Raw genomic sequence first — 26,386 nt, forward strand, 5'->3', positions numbered from 1 at the left:
TTTCTGCATTTTTTATCTGTACTACAATTATGAGAGATATTCATAAGCATACATGATCCTGAAGCATCTTCTGAAATCTCTGAGAGAAAAAGGGATAATTTTTTGAATACATTTTCCTCAAGATTCAAATCCTTTTGAAAATCTGAAATTCATGAGTATAATATGGAGCAATGCCATTTATCAGAAGATTCAATTCTCTGTCTATACAAGGGAATAGTTTATGTTATATTCATTTCCTTCCTCATACAGTTAGAATCATTGCTATGACTTTCTAAAAATAATTTTGTAAAGAATGAAAGAATACAGATTTTCATATCACTATTTTGCCCAGAAATTTTTAAGTTTATACAAAATCAGTCCACATGGACGTATTGCCTGTGCTTTGGGGCCTGGGTGCACGGTGGCTTCGCCAGCCTTGTGGGAAGCCTTTGCTCAGTACGTGCCTTTCTTCCTTGTGCTGGAAACACTGTTTGATGTTGGTTCCTCTGTACATCTGCCCCCAGTTTTATGCTCCATGGCCTGGAGACAGCTCCAGGGTTCGGTCTACTTTCCCAGAGGCTGTTGTCTGTGTCCCAGCTCAAGCTGTGGTACCATTCTGAAGCTTTTCAGGACTTTCTCAGCACATCTTAGTGGTGTCTTGATTCAGTATCCGTGGACGTGGCTTTGCCCCCGGTTTCCTAATTCAGTACGTACTGCCGCGTGACATCAGTTTTAGGATTACCTTTTCTGATACTGAAGTCTTACTCGCCTTCCATAGTTGTGGATCATACTTACGCTTTCTGACGACTCAGATTTGACTTTTAGGCAGGCTTTCTGTGTGTCTGGTTTTGTTTTGTTTTGTTTTTGTTTTTGTTTTTGTTTTTTATAAATCTTGTACTATTTGGTTTTCAAAATGCAAAATGTGTCTGTTTTGGTCTTACATCCAGATTTTAAAAATTTAAGAGACTCCTTAAATAAAGTGCTTTGTCAGTTACGAGCTGGATTTTCATTTCATGTACCCAGAAAACTGAAATGACAGCACATTAAACAGGGAGATTTATTTTTCTTTCACTTTACAAGAAGACTCCGTCCACAGCTAATGTAGCTGCATGACAACGTCCTGAGGCAACCAAGCTCCTTCTTGCTTTCTATTGTGTCTTCCTTAGTGTGGGTCTCTTTTCCTTTTATGGGAAGATAATGCAAATCTCTAGTCATCCTGTTCACATTCCTGGCATACAAACTGGGAAGCACCAAGGGCATGGCGGCCTGCTCTGTCTGATGTTAACATGGCACCCTGAGGTAACCAGGAGATTTTACTTAAATTTTACGAGCTGGGATTCTGTCATGTGGTCAACCCTGGTGACAGGGGAAGCCAGGAAATGTCGGCCTTGAGCTACACACAGTGCCCTTCTCATCAGAGTCAGGACTCACCGGGAAGGAAGAGGGGAACAGGGGCTCTTGGCGGGCAGCTCGCCATCCCACTACAAGTGCCTCCAACATATCAGGTGTTCCGTAAATATTTGTCCCTTGGATTTTTATTATTGTGTTTCTAGATACACAATATGGTTATGCTTTTTAAACAAGTGTATTCTGTTACTTGCATGGGACGGGAGAAGGTGTAGTATATGGCGAGAGAGTAGATTTCCTGAGGAGGGGAGGGTAAAGGAAACCCGCAGATGGCTGGCTGGCTTGGAAGGTGGTTGTGATGTGGTAATGAGTATGATTGTTGCCGTTTACCCGGAGTTCTCATTCTTGCTAAACCTTGATCTTTCTTCTGCCCTTTTAATTGTTTACAGGGTAACTTTGCTGCATATCCATCCAGGAAAGGTACCACACAGACAAATGGATTTTGTGTTTTCACAAAATGTTTCTTTTCCTGAGAAGTGAGTTTTTAGGAAGTGTGGTATCGTAGAGACTGTGTGTTTTAGAGCCAGGAGGCTCTGAGTTTGAGCTCAGCTCTCTCACTGACCAGGGGTGTGACTTCGGGTGCCTTCTTTTAAACTTTTCTGAAAAACAGCTTCTCTGTGCTGAGGGTAGTGATGCCTCCTCACAGAACAGTTGTGAGGGTTATATAGGATGAGTATTTAGAAGTAGTACTTGACACCTAGTAGAAGCTCAGCAAACTCTATCCCCCCCCCACCATCTATGAAATGGCATGTTTTGTTAGTTTCATAAACAGTTTAAAATCTCCCTATTACTACGAATTTAAATTTTTTTGTGCCCTATCCTATTAAGGTAGTTATCTAAAAATTCCCTTGTAACAAATGAATCAAACAAAAAGTAGTTGTCCTTGAAATAATGCAGCCAGGGAGAGAAAGACGGTGTGCTTTCCATGTGCCGGTTCCCTCAGCTCCTTTTCTGTAACTTTGGCGGGGGGGCTCTAATTGAATTTAAAGAAATTAATCCGACTACTAAATGCTGGTGAATTTTTTTAAAAATCTGGGAACCTAGATTTAACTATAATAAGATAGGTTAGCTTGTTTTTCCTTTCACTGTCCTGGGAAGAATCAGGCAGGGTTATGTATTTGAAAGAGGTAAAATTGTGCCTAATACAAAGACATTGTTTCAGTAGACAAAGGTGACATTATTGGAATGTTAACTATATGACGGCAGGAGCTGTGTCACTTGATCATCTCTGGACTCAAGTGCCCAGCATAGGAAAGGTACAAAGTTGGCACGTAATTACTATTAGTTGATACATTTGTCTCCCTGTTGCATTCGCTTCATTCTTCCCTGGTTTCACAGCTGGGGTAAAAAGCCGTGCTCTCAGGGCCCACCGCCGCTGGTCCACCCCTGCCTCTTCATGACGTTTTATCCAGCTCCAGCTTGCTGCTGTGGACAACTTGGTATACTCACTGCCCTCGACACACACCTCTGACGACGCATTCTCTTTAGGCCTCATAAGAACCCGAATCCAGTTTGGGATGAGGAATGTGAGGCTTGGGGTGGGGGGTGGTTAAGTGTCCTGCCCAAAGCGCATGTCTGCTCAGTGACCAGGTAGGACTGAGCTCCGGGTCAGCGCCATGCCTGCAGGAGGCCGCCTCTCCCAGTGCGCTCTGCCCCCTCCTGCAGTCTTCTCATCGCACCAGTCCCACCTTTCTGCGTCTCTTTTTCCCTCTTGTCCTTTTCCCTTGTTACGCACTCAATTTTGCCTCAAAGATGTAGTGACTAAACCGTATGTCGGAGCTCCATAGAGCTCAGTGGGACTGTAGGAGTCTCTTGAGACTTACTAAATTCCTTTTTTGCTTTCAAAAATTTATAGTAAAAATCACTTATATTAATTGAGTTCTATCACTTTGCCAGCTATTTGCCCATTCTATGGAATGAGGAATCTAGGACTCATCACTGGTGCCCTGGTGGTTTAGGATCTGATCACAGAGCAGACTTCAAAGTACACCATCACCATGAACACCTGGGCAGAACCTCCGTGTGAATGGGGCCGTAACTCTTGTTTTGGTGTTTTTAAAAAAGATTTTCTTTATTTATTTGTCAGAGAGAAAGAGAGAGGCGGGCATAGGGAGATGCAGGCTCCCTGCTGAGCAAGGAGCTGGATGCAGGGCTTGATCCCAGGATCCTGGGATCGTGACCTGAGCAGAAGGCAGACACTTACCTGACTGAGCCACCCAGGAGTCCCAACTCACGTTGTTTTGTAAACCACAATGCCTGGTCCGCACTTGGCAATGAAGGCAGATTAAAAATCATCGGGCTGATCAACTGTCTCAGACTCTCCCTTGGGGGCAGTCTCAGGGCTGGCTCTCCTGGCTGTGCCGCAGCACCCCAAGCCAAATCTAGAAAATAATAATCTCTTTTTGGCAGAAGAAAGAAGCCAGACTTGGTAATTTCAGATATTGAACCCTCTGAGAGGATAAGGTAAAGATTTTCTACCCCTGGAGGTTATTAAACATACTTGCTCTTCAGACAGTTCCTGAAGAGGAATTCGAAAATCATTTTTGGCACAAATGCCATTGTCAGAAAGTGAATATAAACGCTTCCTGATCGGCCGTGCATGTTTGGACATATACATTCAGTTATGTTTGTGAAAATATTAGGAATTTTATTTTATAGTTTCAGAAGTCAGATTCGTTTGGGTCGTTCCATCAAGATTCAAAGAAATATTTTGACATCACCTCTCTAAAATGCCAGGGACAACTTTCAGCTTGAATTCTAGGAAAGATTGTTACTGAGTTGATTTTATATATAGTGTGAGTGTATAGTGTATATATATGAACCAAAAAAAAAAAAAATCCTTATTGAAGATGTACACAGGGTTTATCTGAAACATTCAAATTATTAAGAATATTTTAGAATGGCTTTAAACTTTTTAAAAGCTTGTAATTATAATAGGACCTCCGTAGGGTTAACAATGTGAAAGTTGTAATTTTCAAAACATCCTGTTTTCTCTATTTGTGCTCACTGGGAAGTCAAGACTCCCTCTGCTGGCTGTTTCAGAACATGCCATTTTTCTGGCAAGTTAATGCTGCGAAAAGTGAAACCCAAAGAACGACATGTCTTGATGTTCAAAAAGCGAGGTGCATGGGGACATATTTGCATCTTCATGTTGTGGTTTTAGTTATCTGATACTTTTATCTGAGATTCCATATAGACGCAGCGGCTTCAAGCAGCATGGAAGTTGGAGGAGCAGAGTGGCAAGAACAGGGTGAGGTAGGAGCCCAGAGACAGATGCCCCGGCTGGCTGTGCCCGTGAATAGCTGGGCTTCCCTAGGCAATCAGACCCTCCTCAGTAGCCGCTTCTTTGTTTGTAAAATGAGAAGATTTCGGTGGAGGTTCTCCAAGAGTCCTTTTGACCTTTACTATTTTGTGTTTCGAACAGTATTGATTACATTTCTTTTACAGGAATGTGTTCTATATGTGTTTTGCACTGATATAAAATAAATATTTAGAAAAATGAAGGAAAATTAAAATGACAAAAGTGGCTATAAATCACTTGCCCCTAGTGCTGTCACAGCATGGGAATGTGAGGTCTAGAAAGTGATATTTTGTAAAAAGTGTATACTATATATACTATTATAATACCTCCCATATGTCCCTGAAAGGCTAAACACAGCATATTTCATTGATCCTATGGCACTTTAAATTACAAGAAGTGTCATTATTTTATATGTTTCCAATTAAATCTGACATACCACTGATGGTAAGTTACATCCAAGTTTCAGAGACGTTAAATGTGAGGAAGCATGCTTTTAAAAATTAGTAAAACAAGGTAGTTCCTAAAAGTGCTTCAATTAATGCCAGGCAGCCCAAGAATTACAGTAAAAAGTCCAGTGTATCCCGGGCACTAAAAAATATTCTCTTTCCTCTCTTCCTGTTTGTCCCTCTCGCTTCTTAACCCTTCTGCCACCCCTCCCCAACTTGTCCTTCTCACTGTGTGACACCGTTTTTAACTTTTTAGCTTAGACATGTCTTATGGGTATTCTGGGAATAAACGATTGCTTAAAGCCTGAAATGAGATACTGGAATAACATTGTGTCCAACATAAGCATGACCAGTGGTTTTCTGCTTTAAATATGAATAAGCATTAGCACTTGTGAAGGTTTTTTTTTTTTACTTCAAAGATGAATTAGTCAGCACTGGCATCTTCACAGGAATTACATGAGTTTAAAAAACACTGAGGCTTCAGAGAACACTCCTTTGATGAAGTCATTGGAAACATGAGTGTGGGATTTGGGATTTGACCCTCTTTATTCATATTGGATTTAGGTCCTAAAATAACAAGTCTATATACATATGTAGATGTGTGTATGCGTGGTTTAGGATATCTTTAGACTTCGTTTTTAATGTTTGCCTTCTTTTATGATGAAATTGGAGCTGTTTCTCCCCCCTCCCCCCACATAACAGAGCACACTGAAAGGGCTTCCAACTTCTTCTTTGCAAAACTGAACCCCCACTTGAGTCTTTCTTTGCTACCCTGGAGGAAGAAAGGAAGCCCAAGGAAGGAGCAGCCTGTGGGGCTCTTGGCCTGAGAAGGAGAGCAGCAACGGTCAGGAACAGAGTTGGAGGCTCAGATAAAGTAGAGGGGCATCAAGGAGACTTTCTGCATCCCCCTTGGCCTGCAGACTGGCTTTCTTCTCTTGGTTGGAAGCCTGGCGAGGTCACAATTTGGCAGTGTCGCTCTTCCATACTGTCAGGTGTGGCAGTGCTCAGTCCCCCACCACGCCAGCCGTGGGCCATTTCCACACGGGACCCCTTCGTCTCGATGCTGGATGGGAAACAAATTAAGACATCCTAAATCTCTATCCTTACATTTTGAATTGATGAGAACTTCTGGAGGTCCTTCAACTCTGGATTTGTTTATCTGTGTATCCAGGCATGCCCTGTGGTTTTCCCGTTGAGATGAAATGGCATACAAATGTAGACATGTTCAGAGTTTTTACAGAGATGCTGTGGGGATGACCCAGCTTGTGACCCTGAGGACTGCAAACTAATGGAAAGAGCCTGGCTCAGTCAGTGGTGACGTGATGGACTTGCCTCAGTGAACTCAGAGCCGTCTGCCTCTGATTTTGAATGTGAAAGAAAAATTAACCTCAGTTTGGTCAATAGGCCATTGTAGGGTAGGCTGTATGTTACTTATGGAACCTGCTTCTAAATGGTTAGGTCATCATGTGGTTATTTATCATTATTTTCTTACCACTTTGTAATCATAGTCTTCTAAAATCATCATTTAAAACTTAATTCTCTATTTCCAACCATGGAGAAAAGGCATTCTGTCATTTGTGTATCTAAAAAATGATCCCATCTGTGGTGGCCTCCTCACTGGTTTGCATTGATAGAAACCAGTCCCCAGCAGTGCTGGGAGAGGACCCTCCTTCTGCAGGCCTCCTGACCCCTGCACGTCCTCACCTGCTCCTCATAACTTAGTCCCTCTGCTCTTGGCAGAGTGGCCTGTCTATTGGTGCATGCATACTTTTTTGCTTCTCAAGTCCTTGGTGTCTTTGCTCATAAATATCTGTCCTGCCCAGATGTCCTCTGACCCTTTTTTTTTTTTTTTTTTGAATTCTCATAGAATACCAGGATTGAAATGGGCCGGAGAAATCACCTTATCCACCTTTGTGGATATCCACCTTTGTTCAGTCCACAGATTTTATGAAAACTTCCCTATGCTTTCTCTTTGGTCTCAATGTATTTTTTCCTCCCCTGGGGGTTTTCCAAACCCTATGAGGTTTCAAAGCTACTGTTTTGGAATCCCTAATGTTGTCTTCTACAGACCTGTGCATGATGGGTTCATTCATCACTAAAAGAATAGTTTTGGTTTTCAGCTGTGTGCCAGGCACTGTAGCAACTGCTGGGGACACAATGGGAAGCAAACATTGACATCATTTCTGCTGCCGTGCAGTATTCTGAGCACTGGAGGCTGATGGATAGTAATTACATGGTTGTTGTGGACACACATACGTGGAACAAAGGGTCTGAACTAAACTGGAAGGGTCATTGAAATTTCCCCACAGAAATAATGGTTCATCTGAGGGATGAAAAGTAGAAGGTGGGGAGACTGTACAAAGCAGCTCTAGTAGTGTATGCAAAGGCCCTGTGTCAGGAAGGAGCATGGCTGTTTCAAGAAACTGAGAAAAATAGTATGTTTGGAGTTAGAGAATAAGGAGAGGATTACAGGGCATAAATTTAAAAGGAGCCACGGGATATGGAATGGACTTGTTTGTGCTGGTCATTTTCTGTAGTTCTGAAATTGGTGACAATATCTATTTTGAGTTAATATCTTATAACTAACTGAATGCGTACTCTTCATGCTCAAGCAAAATGTGTTTTTGAAATATTTTTTAGTGGAGAGAATTTAAGACACTCTACAACCTGATTTCTCTAAACTATGTACTATTTTGCTCTTAATAAATATTTGACAGCTAGAAAAATAACACAAGGTGGCAATAAAGAAGCAGTAGCTTTCCTTGAGCTGTTTGGGTCTTTTGGAACAGGTTTTGTTTTTAAAATATATCATTTTGTTAGAGATTTGGAATAAATAATACTGAATATATTATTTTCCATTTCCTTCAAGGGAACACACTGAGTTGCTTAATTCAAAATATCTAAGAATGTCTTCTTTTATCTTAGGACACTGCATTCCTTATTTAGAAGAATGTAAAATTCCAGGGCTACTCTGACCTTGATACAAAAATATTTCTCATGATCTAGGTACATTGCCTGTCTGTTGAAAATAATAGGAAAAAAAACCCTGGAAACCTTAAAAGATTGCTTTATAATCCTACTGTACTTGGATGGCAAACTTTTAAAGAGCTGTAGAAATAAGCTTTACTTCGGGACCTAGGTGACATCACACCTCTATGAGCCTTATTTTTTACTTTTTATTAACCATATGTAAACAGCATATGTAATTAATAGATTAATAAATTAATGTTTCTTTTTAGAAGTTATATACTTTTCATCATGGTAAGGTCTTGGTATTTAAATGTGCTGTTTAAATTATTTTAAGTTAAATAGTAATGAACAAGAATCAATGTTTAATTAAATATTAGGTGTAGTTTTTAAATGTAGTTAATTTAAAAATTAAATTTAAATTTTCCCAAAGTAGAAACTTTGACACAAACGATAACCATGTCCCAATGATCTTTTTTCTTCTCTTTTCCTCTTTCTTTCTTTCCCTCCTCCACCTCCTTCTTCTTTTCTTTTAATTTTTCTCACTTCATTCTGTGGATTCTTGGTCATATATGCTTTATCCATGCTCACGTTTTACCTGCTGAATGATTTTTCCTCCTCCCTCCTCCCATCTCTGAAAAAACAAAGGGTAGGTGGGGGGAAGCTACCCTGTAGCTAATTACTTACCAAGGAGTCCACTGCCCTCTTCTGCTCAGTGACATTGCCCCATGACCAGATGACAACCCTGAGTTTGTCTCGCATATTCCAGGATGAATCCAGCTTGGGAAGAAACTAGCTGTCCCATGCCATCTCCTTCCTGAGGGCTGCAGAGAGCAGGAGAAGGCTGACGGTTTGGCCCCTGCCCAGTGCTTTCTCAAGGCTTTTTGAATAATCTGTTCTGAGAATCAGAATTTCTGGTGATTGTAGCAGATGAGTACGATGCATGCTTTGGGGGGCAAGGTGATATGTACTGAATTGACTTTCAAATTTGATCTCTTTATTTTTCAGAAATAGCCATTGTCTTATATTTTAAATATTTTATCACTTTTAGTCTCAAGGATTTAGGGAGCTCAAGCTTTCTTCTAAAAAGTTAACCGTGTCTTGTCACCTCTATGTATTTGAACGTTGTTGTGTCTACTGCTTTGAAAAGTGTTTAATCTCTTGCCTCCACTCTTATGGAGGGCAATCGAGGGGAATTGAGGTATAAAGTGTATAAACTACCTTGATAAAGATGTCAGCCCAAACTGCTCCCCCCACATTCGAGCACACCCCCTGCAGGCGTGACTGTGTCTGTGTAGTACATTTTGCACTGCTAGATGCCCCGTGTTCCCAGCGCAGTTTTTGAAGCTGTAAACCACTCCAAAGGCCAAGGTTGCCCGACTGTCAGGATGACAGTGACATGGAAGGGTTGCCTAAACACAGCCTGTGTGTACACTGTCGGCCGTCCTTGGGCACTCTCTCTGTTTATGCTGTGGGGATGTTATGGACAGACCTTATCAGTACATGTCTTTCTTGCTGGTCAAGTATTTATTCATTGATGAAACAAAGAAAGTTCCTATTCTTCTTTAGCGTCAGGCAGGATTTCTTCCTACTGGCATATAATTTCAAATGATCAGTTGATATGAATAATATTTTCCTGCCCCTATTTTTCACTTATTAAAGCAAGCTGGGAATTGGGACCACCGAACTGGAAGTTATAATGTCCCTTTATTAAGTAGCATAATTATATGATTTTAAAATCTCTTTTTTACCACTCAGTAGGTAGAGGAGACAGGATACCACTATTTTGCTCTAATGATTCTTAAGAACAGCCCTGCTGTTTGTTTTCTTACCTGATCACGTTTTTAATTTAGTTTAAATCATACTAGGTATGGAGGTTTTCAGATGACTTGATTTCTTTTCTTAAATAAGACAGTTTTGTGTAGTAATACTTTTGGCAAGAGGCATATTCAACTCTACTAGAGAGTTAAGGCTTAGATGATCTTTCCTCTCTCCATTGATTTTAAGGAGAAAAAAAAAACAGTAATAAAATGATCCAAGGCCCCCTTTGTAGAATGAGGATTTTAATTTACCAAGCATAACAATTTAATCACACACTTTGTGACACAATATTTTTGAAGTAAAGTTTATAAACATGTATTGAGTCCCTCCTATGTCAAAAACACTTTGATTGCCACTACAGGGGTACAAAGTTCATTTGTTTCAAAAATCTTTAGTAAGTCATACACTGCCCTGGGCTAGGTACCTGAAATATGATGTCAAATGATAAATAAGCAGAGATTTTCCTTGAAGGAATTTATTAGTACCATCGAGGAGAAAGACATGCAAATAGAAGATTACAAAATAAGAGCATGGAAAAAGGGCACTGTAAATTACAAAGCAGTCAGGGAAGCCTTTCTGAGGGCAGAGCCATGGAAACTGGGGCCAAATGATAAGTAGGAATTGGCCAAATAAAGCGTGTTGTTAGAGGTTGAAGTGTCGATTCCGAGTAGAGGATAACTCACACGCACCTAAGAAAGAACAGGTTGCAAGTACCTGTCGTATCTGGCTAGGATCACAGAATGCCCTGTTCTGTAGGATGGTTTCCTGGAGGGTCTACATGCTGTGTGTGTGCTAGTTTGGGCTTTATGCCATGGGTTCCCATTTTCCCGGTGCTCTTTCTACCTCGCTTGATCTTTCAGACTTTCTTGCCTCTAAGTCACCATTACATATTGGTATTTCTCAGGGTTCAGTCCTAGATTCTCTTTTTCCTTTGTTTTTTCTTTTCTCCCTCGCCAGATATATCCATGTCTCTGTGTTCGTTTACTACTTAAGAGCTCAGTGGTTCTTAAATCAGTTCTGAACGTAGGACTGTGTATCCCTGTTACCACCATCCTGCCTACCACTTCAGTTTCCTTAGGACCAGGCTTGCTGTTTGCTGCAACTGCCATCCCTGACTCCTCCCAGGCCTTAGAACCTGCCAAATTCCTTCTTTCCCAGTGCACCCAGGGACTTCTGTTCCCTTAGCTTGAAGTGCTTTCACCTTCTCTTTGCCTAGCTATTGCCCACTCTTCCTTCAGGCCTTGGTTTAAATATCACTTTTTCACAGATATCTTCCAGGTCTCTCCTAACCCCATTTTATGATTAGTAATATGCTGCATTTTTATGCCCTCGTTTATAATTATTTTTTTTAAGTACTGCTTTCCCTGCTAGACTTTAAGCTGTCTGAAGGAAACAACAGTCTCTGTGACAGCGTTGTATTAAAACACTTAGCAAAGGATATGCGCCTTGTAAGGGGTATTAGTAAATACGATGAGCTGCTTGAGTTAGGGCAGTGAGGAGCCATTGAAGAACTTTAGTAGCAGGCACTAATCCAGCTGACCGAATTGGCAATTAGCAAATTTATTCTGCTAGCAGTATGGAGACTGAATTGGAGGGGGTCCACGGCTAGAGCAAGCGAGATAAGGAGGTGGGTGTTAACCCAGACACTTACAGCCTCACAGCACATATATGATGAAAACACAAAGAAATCAAATTCAGTTGATCCAGGAGCTCAGAGATATTCTCCGGACTCTTTCTGTCTCTCAGCATGGCTTATTCCAAGTGGGCCTCATTTTCCCACAGTCTTTCTCTTTGTGAACAGTAACAGCTTCGTCCTACATCAGACTAGTAGAAAAGAGGGTTCACTGTATGGTGTTGTGAACAGATACCTAGAATGGTGTCAAACTGGCTCTGATTGGGTCATAAGCCCTTCTCTGAAATAACTACTGTTGCCAGAGGGGTTCTGGGTGCTGGTTGATCAGTCTGGATAACTATCAGATCTGAGGCAGTGGTGCACTGGTAAACTGGCCCTAAAATATATATATAGCCAATGCTCCTACTGTGGCTGATTACAAGACGGATGCCTGGCTTGCAGTTCCTGAATGTTTAACAACTGGCTCTCACCAGTCAGTCCCCACAACTGCAGCTCTCCGTGGCTGAGCCGATGGCGGGGCTACTGCAATCACTAAGACTCGCGGCGAGGGAGGGAGTGTGCTCTAAAAGGCAATCAGAATATTGTTAGAAGAAGACGGGTAGTGTGCCTGGTAGGTGCCCGGTCCCACAAGGAAACTTGCCCTGTACCATGCAAAATATACTTTGGTGTCATGATTTTATTTTACCTAAGAATTTTTAAAACTTCCTGTATCATTTCTTTGAATAATATTTTAAGCACTATATAATATTCCATTCTAGGAAAATACTGTCATTTACCATTCTTTCATTGTTGAATATTTAGATGGATAGAATGATATGTAATGCTTTGCTGGATCAGTCTATGCATGAAGCCATTTTCCACATTTAGGATAGAGTTACTGAGATAGTTTACTTATGTGAAATTACTAAGTCAAAGGAAAGGACCTTTAATGCTTTTGAATACTTTCCAACAGGTGTACAAAATAGTTTTGCCAATTTATATCACTCCCATCACTGTAAGAGAGCAAGTATTTCATCGCACTGTAATTAAGTGTAATTTAAAAAATTGGTAGGACAGAATTAATATATCATTTTAATTTACATTTGTTTGAATTACTAAAAATGTTGAAATGTCTATATTTTTGTAACAAGTGTATTTCTTATAGTGATTTTCTTACCATTTCCCACTTGTGTTATATGTGTATGTTGCTCTGTGGTATATATCTTCTTATAATTAATTGATATAATTAGTGGAATGATTATATAATAGTGGAAATTCTAGCACATAGCACAACTTGGTAAATGTTGAGGGAAGTGTTGTGTATGAAATTCTCCCTAATTCTGTGTAATTTAGGGTAACATTAGCTGCTGTAATAGATAATTACAAATTCACAGTAACTGAACACAGTAAAAGCTTATTTCTTGCTCATGTCAAAGTTCTATATAGGTGTTCTTAGTTGGGCTGCTTTCATGTGATCATTAAGGGATGAAGACTCCTTCTGTCCCATGGCTTTTTTCCCCTCTCGGTCCTTGTCATTTCCACTCAGTGGGAGGGTAACATAAGAGAATGGGCAACAATATGTGATAGGTGTTTATGGACTAGCCCTGAAAGTGCAACATTAAATGTACTTACATTTCATTAACTAAAACTCAATCCCATGGACACAACTAATTGCAAAGGAAAAAAGAAAAAGGATCGGGTATACATCTAGCCAGTCTTTGCTAAAGTTTCTATAACCTGAAATAGAGACATCTTTTCATAAAGGCTCATTTTACTTACTGCTTTTACTACGTGTATATATCTGGGAATAAATTGACCATGTTACTTGGATAATTTACAGGATATAAATATGGAATTGAACATTTTATATATTGTTAACAGATATGTAGCTTTTTAATAGACCGGAATGGTAGAGAAATGACATCGAATGGTCACTGAATGTCCTCTCATTTAGACACTGAAGAGAAGAAGGTGGAAGTTATCGGACAAAGCAATTTTGACAGGTGACAAGGCTTGGAGAGGCAACATTTATTCAGTGTTTTAGAAAATTACATGTACAAAAACCCATATAAGGACTTTGTAATCAACTCAATCAATAAGTTTGATGACTTATTAGAATGATATTTTTAATAGGATATATTAGCTCATTTTCTTATTTCTACCTATGCAGGTAATTAAAGTATACAGTGAAGATGAAACCAGCAGGGCTTTAGAGGTACCCAGTGACATAACTGCCCGAGATGTTTGCCAGCTGTTGATCCTGAAGAATCATTACATTGATGACCACAGCTGGACCCTTTTTGAGCATCTGCCTCACATAGGTCTAGGTAAGGATACAGAACCATAGCCCACATCATTGCTTTTCTGTTTGTTATAGTTTCAATCATATGGCAAAGATTTTCTTCAGACATAGAAAAATAGAAGACAATTATGAATAGTCATTTTCTTTATCTTTGGTGTTGGTGATTGGGAGACAAAGAATGTAACAAAATGAAAGTAAGGGTAGAAGTATTGCACATTTCCCACACTTCTTTATTTAAATAATGATCTATGAGAATTTGGGAGCCAAAACATAGAGTCCAAATTGATAGATAAATCTTTGGTAGCACAATGAACATTTTTTGAGAAGTTAATAAAATAAGCTGTTATTTGAACTACTTTTTAAATTGGTTGTCATGCAGACATGGAAAGGATCCACACTGGTGGCTCTCTTTATGGGTGTGTGTACCCTAAATTTTTCTTGAAGAATTAAGTAACTCCTTTACATTTTAAAGTCATAAACATAAAGAGTAATCTTTAAAAATATATTTTTAATAAGGTATTAAAGATTTTCATTCTTCTACTAGAGTGAGAATTTGGCAACAATTTTTTTTCACCTTTTCTTATTATTACAGATATTAGTGTTAAAAAACATGTTCCCATAATAAGTAGTGAGAAGGAAAGGAGTTTGTTACGGTCATGCCATTTGATCCTTTGGATGCCATATGAGTTCCCTGTGGCTGCTGTAACAAAAGACCACGAACCTGGTGGCTTACAACAACCCAGATTGGTGCTCTCCCAGTTCTGGAGGTCAGAAGTCTGAAATCAGTGACGCTAGCTTGAAATCAGGGTATTGCCAGGGACGCACTTCCTCCGGAGGCTCGAGGAAAGAGTCTGTTCCTTGTCTCTTCCAGTTAATGCTGGCCTCTGGCTGCATCGCTTCCTTCTCTACCTCTGTGGTCAAAATGGATTTCCCTCTTCTGTCTGTGTCAATTCACCCTCTGCCTCTCTCCTGTAAAAATGGTACCAGTTGGAGATTACCCGGATAATCCAAAATAATCTCTTCATTTCAAGATCCCTTAATCATACCTGCAAAATCCTTTTTTTTTTCCCCCCCGCTTCATATCAAGTAACGTTCACAGAAAACCTGAATTCTGAAGGTATGCCGTACTGGCCAGTGCCCTGTGCCTTCTCGTCTTCCCAGGGCAGAAAAAGTTCAACATAATATTTTCTGCATTGCTGTTTGTGACTAATTTAGTTTCTATTCATGACCATTCATCTCCTATAAGTATAGTGTTAACTCTCAATAAATATCCACCATATTCTAAACTAGTTTTACATATGCTTGTGAGAATATAGCTCTTAATTAGCATAATATGTAATTACAGTATTTTATGCCCTTAATTTTTTCTTTTGGAGCAACTTTACATTTTTTAAGTTATTGTCACTACAGTTTATCCCTAACAGATAGCCTGAAGTTTGATAATAAAAATCTGCTGTGTAAATCAAACACCAGTTTTCACTGAGACCACGGAAAGTTATATTAAGGAATAAAATGCACAGGTTCTTTCAATGTGGAGGCTTAAAATGGAACATTGAGAATTAATTTGAGTTACATACTAAATTTAAACGTTTAGGCATCAAATAGAAATATATTTTTCCATTACTGTATTTTCTGGACATGCTGAAATAAAATCAAAGATGTGAGAATATTGTCTCCTGGCTTCATCAACCATGCATTAGACCAAAGATTATGAGAAAGCAATTGAGTTCCACAGCTTTCTTGTGTTCTTTTTCTTGCCTTTTGTTTTCACTCAGATTATATCTTTTTTAAAAGAGATTTTATTTATTTATTTGAGAGAGAGAGAGCATGTCCTGTGTACACATGACAGGGGAGGAGCTGGGGAGGAAGGGGGAGGGACAAGCAACCTCTGCACTGAGCGTGGAGCCTAACATGGGGCTCAGTCCCAGGGCCACTTAACTGCCTGAGCCACAGAGGTGCCCCACAGATAATATCTTTAAACAGTAGAAAAATTGCTGACATAATGCTATCCAGATACTAATGCATATTAGATTTACCAGCTTATATTTTTTTGCTTATTTATTTATTAGCTGCTTTATTTCAATAAAGATACACGAAACATTAGATGATGATAGCTAATGAATATCTCTATTTTCTTATTTATTTTTAATTTAATTTCTGTGTTTTAACATAATCTGTGTGTACTTTTATAGACTATCCCCTCTGTGTGCATGCGTGCACCTAAATACATAGTCTGTGTGTACTTTTGTAGACTACCCTCTCTGTGTGCATGCGTGCACCTAAATACATAGTCTGTGTGTACTTTTGTAGACTACCTTCTTTTTGTGTGTGTGTGTGCACCCAAAAATACATCTTGAGTGTTTTTTTTTCTTTTCACTTTATAGATTCCACAAACACTAGGAGCTCTCCCTGCCTTTTTCTGTTGACTTCCTCACACAGTTTAGCAGATATTTATTGACTGTTTTATACCAAGCCTATTTTGTGTGTGGATCTTGGGGATACAGTATGAACATAATAGGCAAAAAACACTGCCCTTGCGAGTTTGCATCTCCTGGGAAGAGAAAGATACGAGACACATGACTAAAATTTGTAATCCCTCAGGTGATAAGTGCGGGTTTCTCCTGTTATGTGAAAGTAGAGCACGCCTGTGAAAACTTTTGTAAGCTGAAATGGTGTAAAGCAAAGAAGGATTTACCGTTAATTTATATGGGAAAATATTTGAGCATTCCCAGCCCCCAGAAATAAAGTCTCTTAGCAGTCTGTGGTATCTTAGGACACATCTCGCCAACAGATGGGCAAAGTAAATCAAGATAAAGCGCAGATGCTCACGAAGTTCAGAGCTATGGGGGCTTGATGCCGAGACGCCGTGTGTGGTTCCCTGGAAGGAGCTTCGCGGGACCACTCTTGCTGCCGCTCCGTGGTGCGTGTGGCCGTTATAAGGGCTCCCTGCAAAGCAATTGCTGAATGGCATTTTCACTTTACACCTCAGAAGTCATCTTTGGATTTCTGTTGGTTAGCAAAAACAGATACTAATGTAGGTCTTTTGCGAAAGCAAAGTGGTGTCATGTGAACTTTGGAAAAGCTGGAGTTGCCTGTACTGCGGAGAAAAGGAAGGCCGGGCAGAAGGAAGGAGCACGCTGAGGGTGAGTGCGAGATGCTCTTTAGAGGGGTCAGGGAGCTGTCCCCGAAGCGTGATGTTGGGAGAATATTTGTGGCAGCGTGCTTGTGTTCAGGCAGCAGCCAGAGGCCAGCCCTTCCGGGTAAGGTGGGGGGTGATGGAGTAGACTTCCGTAGGGCTACCGCCAGCCAGCTTGTGTAGGGTCTCCTAGACCACGGAGGGGCTTGACTTTTACACTGAGTGAGAGAAAAAGTGACTGGAGGTCTTGGAGTCAGACAGCAATATGATCCTGATTTAGTTTTGAAAGTACCATCGACCCTTGAGTAACATGGGTTTGAACTCCGTGGGTCCACTTACAATATGTGGGTTTTTGTTTTTGTTTTTTTTATAAATTCAGCCCAGTACTGTCCATTTCTTTTCTCTTCTTTATGATTTTCTTGATAACATTTCTTTTCTCTAGCTTACTTTTGTAAGAATACAGTATATAGTACATATAACGTCACAATATGCATTAATCGGCTGGGTATGTCATCAGTGAGCTTTGCAGTCAACAGTAGGCTCTTTATTAGTAGTTAAGTTTGGGGGAGTCAAAATTTTCATACAGATTTTTGGCTGCAAGGGAAGGTCTGCACCCTTATGTTTCACATCGTTCAGGAGTCAACTGTATACTACTCAGAAGGCCAGAATTGAACCTCTCCGAGGCTGAGCAACTTTGTTTTGCTTCTATATCCAATTTCCGGCGGTTTCCAGGGTCAATCCTGGCCCATCTGTCTTTCTCCTAGTTGCACATGCCCTGTTGGACCGTCTGCACAGGGTGGTCTACACTGGTAAGAGGTGTGGTATTTGTGAGAACCAGAAGCCTTCCAGGTGAGAACGTTGTGACTCGGATAGATGAAAGTTAAGCGTTTCCTGTACTTGAGGTCACTTTAATGACCAACATAAGCTTAGGAAAGTGTCAGAGATGTTTTATTTTGTTAATAAGTGTGCTGCCATTGTTGCTTTTGATCCATTAAAACACATCACAAATTGCTAAAGTCAGATGGAGGAGCACTTGACATTCAAAATATGGTAGGTTTATGGAATCGAAAGTCTGTTTTCAGAGTGACATTTTCTGTGGCAAACGCAACTTCAGTCTTAGTAGTAGTTTTAATATGAATGCATATGTGTGATAGCTACTGTTAACGTGCATCTTATATGTGCAGGGCATGGAGTGAGAGGCTTAACATTAATCTTGATAGACGCTCTCATCACTTAGCCTCATAGCAACCCTGCAAGATGTGTCTTCTAATCTCCCTTGACATATAGGAATACAAAGACTCAGTGATGAAAGTCCTTGCCCAGAGTCAAGCATTGCTCAAATGTAGGTCCTTTCAGATTCTATTCCACTGAAGTGAGTTTGTTTCCCCTCATGTTCCTGGGATCCCGTGGTTGGTTTGTCCCTTTCTCACTCTCTGTCTTTGTCTCTCATCTGTGGTATGAGTACAGGTTAAAATCTGGAACCCTCGAAAACATTTTCAGATAAATTTTTCTTACTAAGGTAGTATTGAAATTGCCGGGTCCAACTGATCTAACCCGGTTCACTGTATAACAGAGCCAGCTATTTCTTTTGGCAGAGCAAGAGGATCACATTGGAAATGACTTATCCTGGAATATGTATGCAACATAAATGGTCATATGACATTTGGAATTCTGAATATAATATCAGTATTTCATCTCTTCTGGCAAATAATTATTAGTAATATGCTGCTGGGAATTTTAATAGGCAGAGTTCATCATCAGAGGCAGGGAAACATCCTGATTTTGTTATGAGTCTCTGATTAGCCTAATTTGAGATCATGTTATGATGAGGTTCCAGTTGCACACAGTTTTATGGACACTGAATTTAAAATAACAGTACATCAACAAATATTTGCCCTTCTCTCATATAATGACGTTTTGTAACTGGTGTGTTCTAGTTCGTGGCCACTGGATGTCACTGTCGTTCCCCAGATGGAACCTTCAGCGTTTTTAATCAGCGTGAGGATTGAGGGGGGAGTCGGTGGGGGCAGAAACTTCAGTCTTAAGTCCTCTGGAACTTAATGGGATCCATGTTTGTCTTGCTCCCATTCTGAGTCCTAATTGAAGCCATGGTATGAAGCAGTGGCAATTAACACAATACCTCAAGCGCGTACCTATAGACTCCTCGGGAAGAGGAATTAATTGTATTTTAGTGTCATTGCTAGGGACAGCTGAGAGTTCCATTGTGAATATCATTGTGGAGTGGCTTTAATAAGCAAAATGAATGACTGGAGGCTTTTAATGAAACCATTTTTATGTGTGCAGCTCTACCCACGTGATCTCTTAAAGACAGAAGCAGTGCACAGCAGTGGCGAGGAAACGCTTCACAGCTGCCTGCTTTGAAGCTGCCTCTTCACTTTTTTTCTTTTTCTTTTTCTTTTCTTTCTTTCTTTCGTTCTTTCTTTCTCTTTTTTTTTTTTTTTTTTTTACAACAGAGGCACAAGTGTTTTTCCTGTTGTCTGGAGCTGATATGTAGTTGTACTTTCAGCGCTGTTTGTAACCTGCCAGCCCTCAGAGTTGCGACCGCCCTTATCACCAGCACAAATAACCATGAAGCCTGTAGGATATGTGGCTTTGGGCTTCCTTCTCTACTTACACTGACCTGAGCTTCGAGGAGGCACAGTGTTCTGGTGGCACACTGAGGCTGGAGGCAGAAAATATGAACCAGTGAACAGTGCTTGTAACTAAATCTGCTTCCTGCTGCAACTGATTTTTCCTTCTCAGTGTCTCATAGCCGAAGTTCGGGTTTTATCATCTCTCTCCTCAGGGATTATTTTAGCCTTGTGACTGGTCCCCTTGCCTCCGGTAACACCAAGGTTATCCATGGGAATACAGACCTGGTTCTTCGTGTGTTAAGGTCTGAGGTCCTTTGCAGGGCTTGTAGCACCTGTGACCTGCCTACCCCTCCTATCTCCAGCCTTGTGTCTCCTCTCTCCCTCCTCTAAGTTTATACATTAAAGAAGTGCCCATGGTTGCCCTCATACGCTACAGTTTCTACGCCTTGGTTTCCTTGCTTCTGCCATTAGGATTCTCAGCGAGTTCTTCCTCATCCATCTTTGCCTGGCTCTGCCTTTTCCAAGGCTTCCTTGGAATCTTAGTCAAAAATGGTAGCAAAGTATAACTGCTCGCCATTTCCTAAAAATATTACGGAAACAAAGCAAGGTGAAAACCCTCAACTGTCGAAGCTGACAGCCAGCTAACCTTGTGCCACAGTCTTAGAGGAGAGAGAGAAAAGCAACTGGAGGCACCCCACGCTCAACCTTGTGGAGTCGCTCCTCCCAATGGAGAGCAGGTAGGAGACAGATCTATCTCTTCTATGTTCCAAGCAGCCGTTCCTCAAGACAATTAGGGTACTTGCTGGCACCACCGTTTTTCATACATCCTTTAGGAAATTGCAAATCCTGAAAATAACAGAAGCCCCGGGAGTGAGTGATGAGTTGTGTCCTGGGAAGGGGATGTTTCCACAAGTACATGCTAGACTGGGGTGTGGAAAAAAAAGCAGATTTGGCCAAGTAATAGATATAAGGCTGTTCAAACAGGATTATTTATAATATTAATCAGAAAAAATAAAGCCTATACTGTAATAAATTACAGCATATCCATAGGATAAAAGTTATGCAGCTTTTGGTCATGTTTTTGGAGTTCTTCCTTCGAAGACTGATGTGGACAGAAATAAGATTTTAAAGATGATTGATTGATTGAACATATATATATATATAAACATATATACAGTGTTTCCTAAATTTTGTGAAAAATATATACAAATACATTCATCTAGACCCAGAGAAAAACTAAGAATATACTGACATGTTAAGTGCTAATTCATGATTGATAGGTTTAAAGATGGATTGTGATTGTCTGCTGTCCATGGTTTTCAAATTTCCAATAATGGAAACATATCATTTTAGAAATCAGAAAAAAGGAAGCAAACACAATTTTAAAAACTTAAGAGATATTTAAAGATTTAGACGTCTTCCTGAAGCTCCAGGTTGGGCCAAATACCCATCTTCTGAGCTGTTGTTAACATTTTTTGCAACTATCTTAATAGTGATCATATTATTAAAACTAGACAGTAATTCCACGAGAGCTGGAACTCTTTGTATACTTCTTTGTAACCCAGGGTCTATGACAAATATGGATTTTGAATTACACTGTACTAAACTGTAAGGTACTTATATCAAGCAGTTCAAAGATGGATAACAAGGTACATAGAAGGAAGGGACTGGGAAAAGAAGCCAAAGGAGTGACATGCCGTGCCCAGATGCAAATTCGCTCTGTCTTTAAAGGACGCATTAGGTAACTTAGAATTTATGGAAGTGGTTGCTAAACCCTTCGGGTATTTATCAATCAGCTTGAGGTGATGTGTAGTAAGGATTTCTGTGAATACAAGTTGTGATCGGTGAGTGTGTAGTTAATATGAAGACTACTTCAGTTTGTTGAAGATTGATCTGCAAGGCCTTTATACCCATCAAGCTTAAGTGTCAAGATTTTCCTATTAATTGCTCTTGGGGAGCTGAATATGGTGCTAGCAATTTTTCCAGGCGAGCTCACTGGTATTAGGTAGTTTTCCTGGGTTAAGGAATCTTTCAGAATTGAGCCCCATTTTTATTCTTTGCTTCTCCAGTTTTTGTTTTGCTTGGTCAAAGGCTGTTCATTTTTATCTGAAAATAAGATTGACAGAACGTATGTAGTTTCTGCCTCGCCCAGAGAAGTACAAGGACCGTTTGTCTCCTGGAGTTTCCTGTAACAAAGGTACACAAAGAATTGTTTCTGGGCGAATTAGAGGTAAAAGCCACTTTTGTTTCTTCTCTTATCAAGTGATGAGAAGAGTAGGGACTCAGGTTTCTATTTGAGCCCCACGCTGTACTTTCAGTAGATTCAGCGAAGAAATCCAGGCAGAAGGTCACAGGTGAACACTTTCCATTCTGGGAGGATTGAGGGTTTTTAAAAGACTTTGAAGTGAAATCAACAGTTTCAGAAGAAACTTCTTTCCTCTTTTCTTCTTCTTCTCTCTTTTTTTTTTTTAAAGAAAAAGTTTCTGGAAATTAAATAGAAAACAATTGCATGTAGTTATTATTTGGTCATATTTCATTGTATTGCTATGACCCTGCACACTGGTCTGTCAGAAACAAAGATAAAACTTAAAGTGACATAAAGCTTTTGTTTTAGTTTTAAGAAAGCTTTTCTTTACTCCTTCAGAGGCTTCTCCCCCTTTTCTTTTCCTTTTTGGATACTGTTCCGAAGTGATATGGGAGGGCTTCTCGCCTCTTTCTACCTACAGAGAACTGCTATTCGGTCATTGTCATTCACTTTCCAATGCCTGACAAATACTACAGAACGTTTTCTAAGTAGACTTGTATCTATAAAGTTTTGATAGTATACTTAATATAGTATTTTAGGTGGATTTATTAAGTTTTAAAAGTAAGGTCTTTAAAAGAATCATGATGAATTTACAAGAAAGTTACTAGGGTCATTTATCACATGGTAATCCAAAAAGTATCTGAGTTCATTCTGGGTGACACTACTTAGTATCCCTTTTTTGAGTTTTGCAGCAGAGAGCCCCCAGTTACAGAATTAATTTGTTTCTTTTTGGTATTTAAAACATGTGTTATAAGTTACTTAGTAGGATCAGTCAGTTGGTTAAAACCCACTTGGTTTTAGAATGTCACTGAAGAGAAGAGTCAATAGAAAGTTAATTAGAAGCCATCTGGACTAGTATGTTTTGTTTTTCCCCCATTCTCAGATCTCGGTGTTGATGTCCCAGGCCTAGCGTAAGCAAAACAAAGCTGGTCTTCAGCAATATTTCACCTCCCTTTATGCATTCTTCTTTTCCTCTCCAAGTTGTCTGTCTAGGCATCTTGCATCTTCATGTTGAACTCCGCCCTGTTAAGGTCTGCATTTAGTTAGGTATCTGCCTTTAAAAAAAGAAACCATGAATTGTCTGCAAGACGTGATTAACTGATAATCATCTCTTTTAGGATTATTTGGATTATTGTAACATTAATCCTTTAACATAATGAGACTTGATTGGGGGTGGCATATGATGGTGCATCCAAATTGGGCTAGGAATGTATAAATTTACAAAGATTATTAATATAATATAATTTTGAAAAGCCTGATTCTGTGATAAGGAAGTTTCAGCTTCATTACCAGAGGAGTGTATGAGGTGAGAACCTGAAGCCGCATCTGATTCTCTGGACTTTGTTTATTTGCTTTCTTATACGTTATCTGAATTTTCAATAGAATATCAAGAAATCATCTTTGAAGGAATGAAAAATATGTCTTCTGGGGGCACCTGGGTGGCTCAGTCGTTAAGCGTCTGCCTCGGCTCAGGGCGTGATTCCAGGGTCCTGGAATCGAGCCCCGCATCGGGCTCCCTGCTCTGCTGGGAGCCTGCTTCTTCCTCTCCCACTCCCCCCTGCTTGTGTTCCCTCTCTTGCTGGCTGTCTCTCTGTCAAATAAATAAACAAAATCTTAAAAAGAAAAAAAAGAAAGAAAAATATGTCTTCTGCTTTCTCACATACTCTAGTTAGTCTGGCTTTCTTTGAAGAAATTTTTCTCCTTAAGATTACCAGGATATTTTCCCCGTGTTAGTTATGTGTTATTTAGACATTCAATATTATAGTTCTGTGAAATTTTTCGTGAATATTGAATGTTATTTTTCCTTTCTAGATTGGTTTGCTGGGCTTTGTTTGCATGTAGATTGCCGCTTGGTTGGTGATCCCAGATATTACCCAAAGTGCTTTTCATTACACATTTGTCATAACTGTTCAAATACAGCCTGGCTTTTCTGCCCTTTTTGTTTTATTTCCTTTTTTGGTGCAGTCCCAATTCAAGTGATTTATGTTACTTTCATTTGAGATTAAGATTGATAGAATTTGAAATACTGCCCATTATTTTCGTTCCCCTTACACTCAAAATGTGGTTGTTTATTTTCACTTAATTAGCAAATATTTATTGAACACATTTCAAAATAAAAGAATTGGAGGCAGTTGAAACCTGAGAGCTACAGGGACACGAGAGAAGATGTTAGTGGATGTGGAAAGAATGAACGGCTGTAACTAGGCTCAGCAGAGGCAGCAGGGGACGCCCCTCCAGTGGGAGCTGTAGGCAGAGGCAGACGGAGTGCTTGCAGAGGAAGAGCATTGACTTGGGATCAGACATGCGGCTGCCGTTCAAATCCTGAGATGTTCGCTGCTCTGAACTTCAGGTTCCTTTTCTGTAAGCTGGAACTAGAACTTGCTCGTTAGACAGTGTTATTGCTTTACCACAGACCTGGTGGCTTCAAGGAATAGAAGTGTAATCTGTAGCTGTTCTGGAGGTGAGAAGTCCAAAATTAAGGTCACTGGGCTGAACTCAAGATGATGGCAGGCTCTTTCTGGGGCTTTTGAGAGATTCCGTCCCTTGCCTCTTCCAGCTTCTGGTGGCTGCCATCATTCCTCAACTTGTGTCTGTGTCACTTAAGTCTGCCTCTGTGGTCACATTGCCTTTTCCTCTGCTGTTTGGGTCACATCTCTTTCTGTCTCTATCTTATAAAGGTCCTTGTAATTGGACTTAGAGCCTACCTGGATAATTCAGGATAATCTCTTCCTCTCAGTATCTTTAAGTGAATGACATCTGCAAAGACTTTGCCATATAAGGCAACATTTATAGGTTCCAGATGTCTTTGGGGCCATTATTCAGCCTACTGAAAATATCATAAGAATTAAAAGGGCACCTGGGTGGCTCAGTTGGTAAGCGTCTGCCTTTGGCTCAGGTCATGATCCCAGGGTCCTGCGATGGAGTCCCGCATCGGGCTCCCTGTTCAGCGGGTCCTGCTTCTCTTCTGCACCTTCCCCTGCTTGTGCTCTCTCTTTCGCTCTGCATTCTCTGTCAAACAAATAAATAAAACCTTTAAAAAATATTATGAGAATTAAGTATAGCAATGAAAAATGTCTCAGATGGAGACTTGCAGAGATGTAACTTCTTTTATTTCAATAACTTGAATAATTTTTAATTCTCCGTCTCCTTAACAGCAGCTTAATCTTCTATTATTTGTTTTTTTATGGATTGTTCTCCATCTTATTGGGTTTTATAAATGAGTTACATATAGGCTTAAATATTCTCAATTGAAGGTTTAGACCTATTTCCACTTTTGCAACATGCTGGTGAGGCATTAAGTCCCAGCACGGGTATTTGCCTAACGCTTGTCCAGCTCTTCATGTTCTGGAAACTCTTGCTCCTCTCACGTTTATTGACTGTACCATAAAGCCACTTGAGTTCATACCCTTCTCTTAGCTCTTCCGTGTTCCCGATGGGGGATGTGGTACTGTTGCCAGGCTCTTTCTCCATAATGGGATGCTACGGACTCATCTGCCTCAGTGTTGCCCTCAGTTGTGGCTTCTCCACCATGCTAGATGTAGAGTTTCTATTGGAAGCTAGAAGTCTCCTAAGGCTACCCTCTGGCTTGAGCCACATAGCATCATTAAACTTATTTGGTGTTTTATCACCATCAACTTGTCACCCTGAAAGTGTTCTCCTTCTGGAAGGGGACAGGATACAGGGTCACTTGGGACCTACACTGTCCACTTTTATCTAGCTCAGTCTGTACTCCATCCTCTCCTGCACCAACCTCTTAACTGCAGTTCCTTTCTCAGAAGACAGAAGGTGGGTCCCTGTATGGGGCAAAGATTGGCTAGGCATGATTCTTCCCAAGCACTTATATTGGTCGAAAATTGATAAAGTCTACTGTGAAGCTCAAAAGTAAATAAAATGCATTTCTGTAAAGTTTTTCCCTCTCTGCATAGTGTATCTTGAGGGCAGAACATAGGATTCTTCAGTGGAGGAGAGAGGTAATGGGTACAAAGAAACACAGGTTGGTAAAACAACCAGCAAACATCTTGCTCACTACCTTGAAATTTTCTTCCTCTGCAGTTGCAAAAAATATGGACATCATGCTTGGCATATAGTATGTTTAATGTGAACCTATGTTTAATAAGCCTGAAAATGCCAGCTGGTTTGTGTGAGAAATAGACAAAAGTAAGAAGAGAGAGATTGTTAGGGATGCGACTTGCCACTGGATATCTCAGTAACCGTTGACTCTCCCCAATCCACTTCTCTTACAGTTTTTCAAACTCATTAATAGCAACACAATCCTTCCAACAGCCTTGTTGGAGAACTTGATGTCTCCCCTAAGTACCCTCTTTCTCCCACTTCATGTCTAATTGGTCCACAAATCCTGTTGGCTCTACCTTCAGATTATATCCAGCTTCTGCCTGCTTCCTCCATTCCACTGCTACTGCTTTAATCCAAGCCATATCCTCTCTCCTCTCATTGATCACAGTATTCTACCAAATGGTCTTCCTGCTTCCACCTTTTCACCTTTTAAAATCAGTTC

General features: G+C 40.2%; 1 protein-coding gene across 3 annotated transcripts in view; it reads left to right on the plus strand.

Annotated features, from left to right (window-relative positions):
• The window catches only part of GRB14 (growth factor receptor bound protein 14), a 110,527-nt gene that overhangs the window by 54,842 nt on the left and 29,299 nt on the right, over positions 1 to 26,386 (plus strand). For all 3 annotated transcript variants that reach the window (XM_040644517.1, XM_008687492.2, XM_040644524.1), the window contains one exon: positions 13,704 to 13,860. In XM_040644517.1, coding sequence (XP_040500451.1) covers positions 13,704 to 13,860 — 157 coding nt within the window. The remainder of the gene's footprint in view (positions 1 to 13,703; positions 13,861 to 26,386) is intronic.

Source organism: Ursus maritimus, unplaced genomic scaffold (genome assembly GCF_017311325.1).
Source record: "Ursus maritimus isolate PB19 unplaced genomic scaffold, ASM1731132v1 scaffold_1, whole genome shotgun sequence".
NCBI classification, from domain to species: Eukaryota; Metazoa; Chordata; class Mammalia; order Carnivora; family Ursidae; genus Ursus; species Ursus maritimus.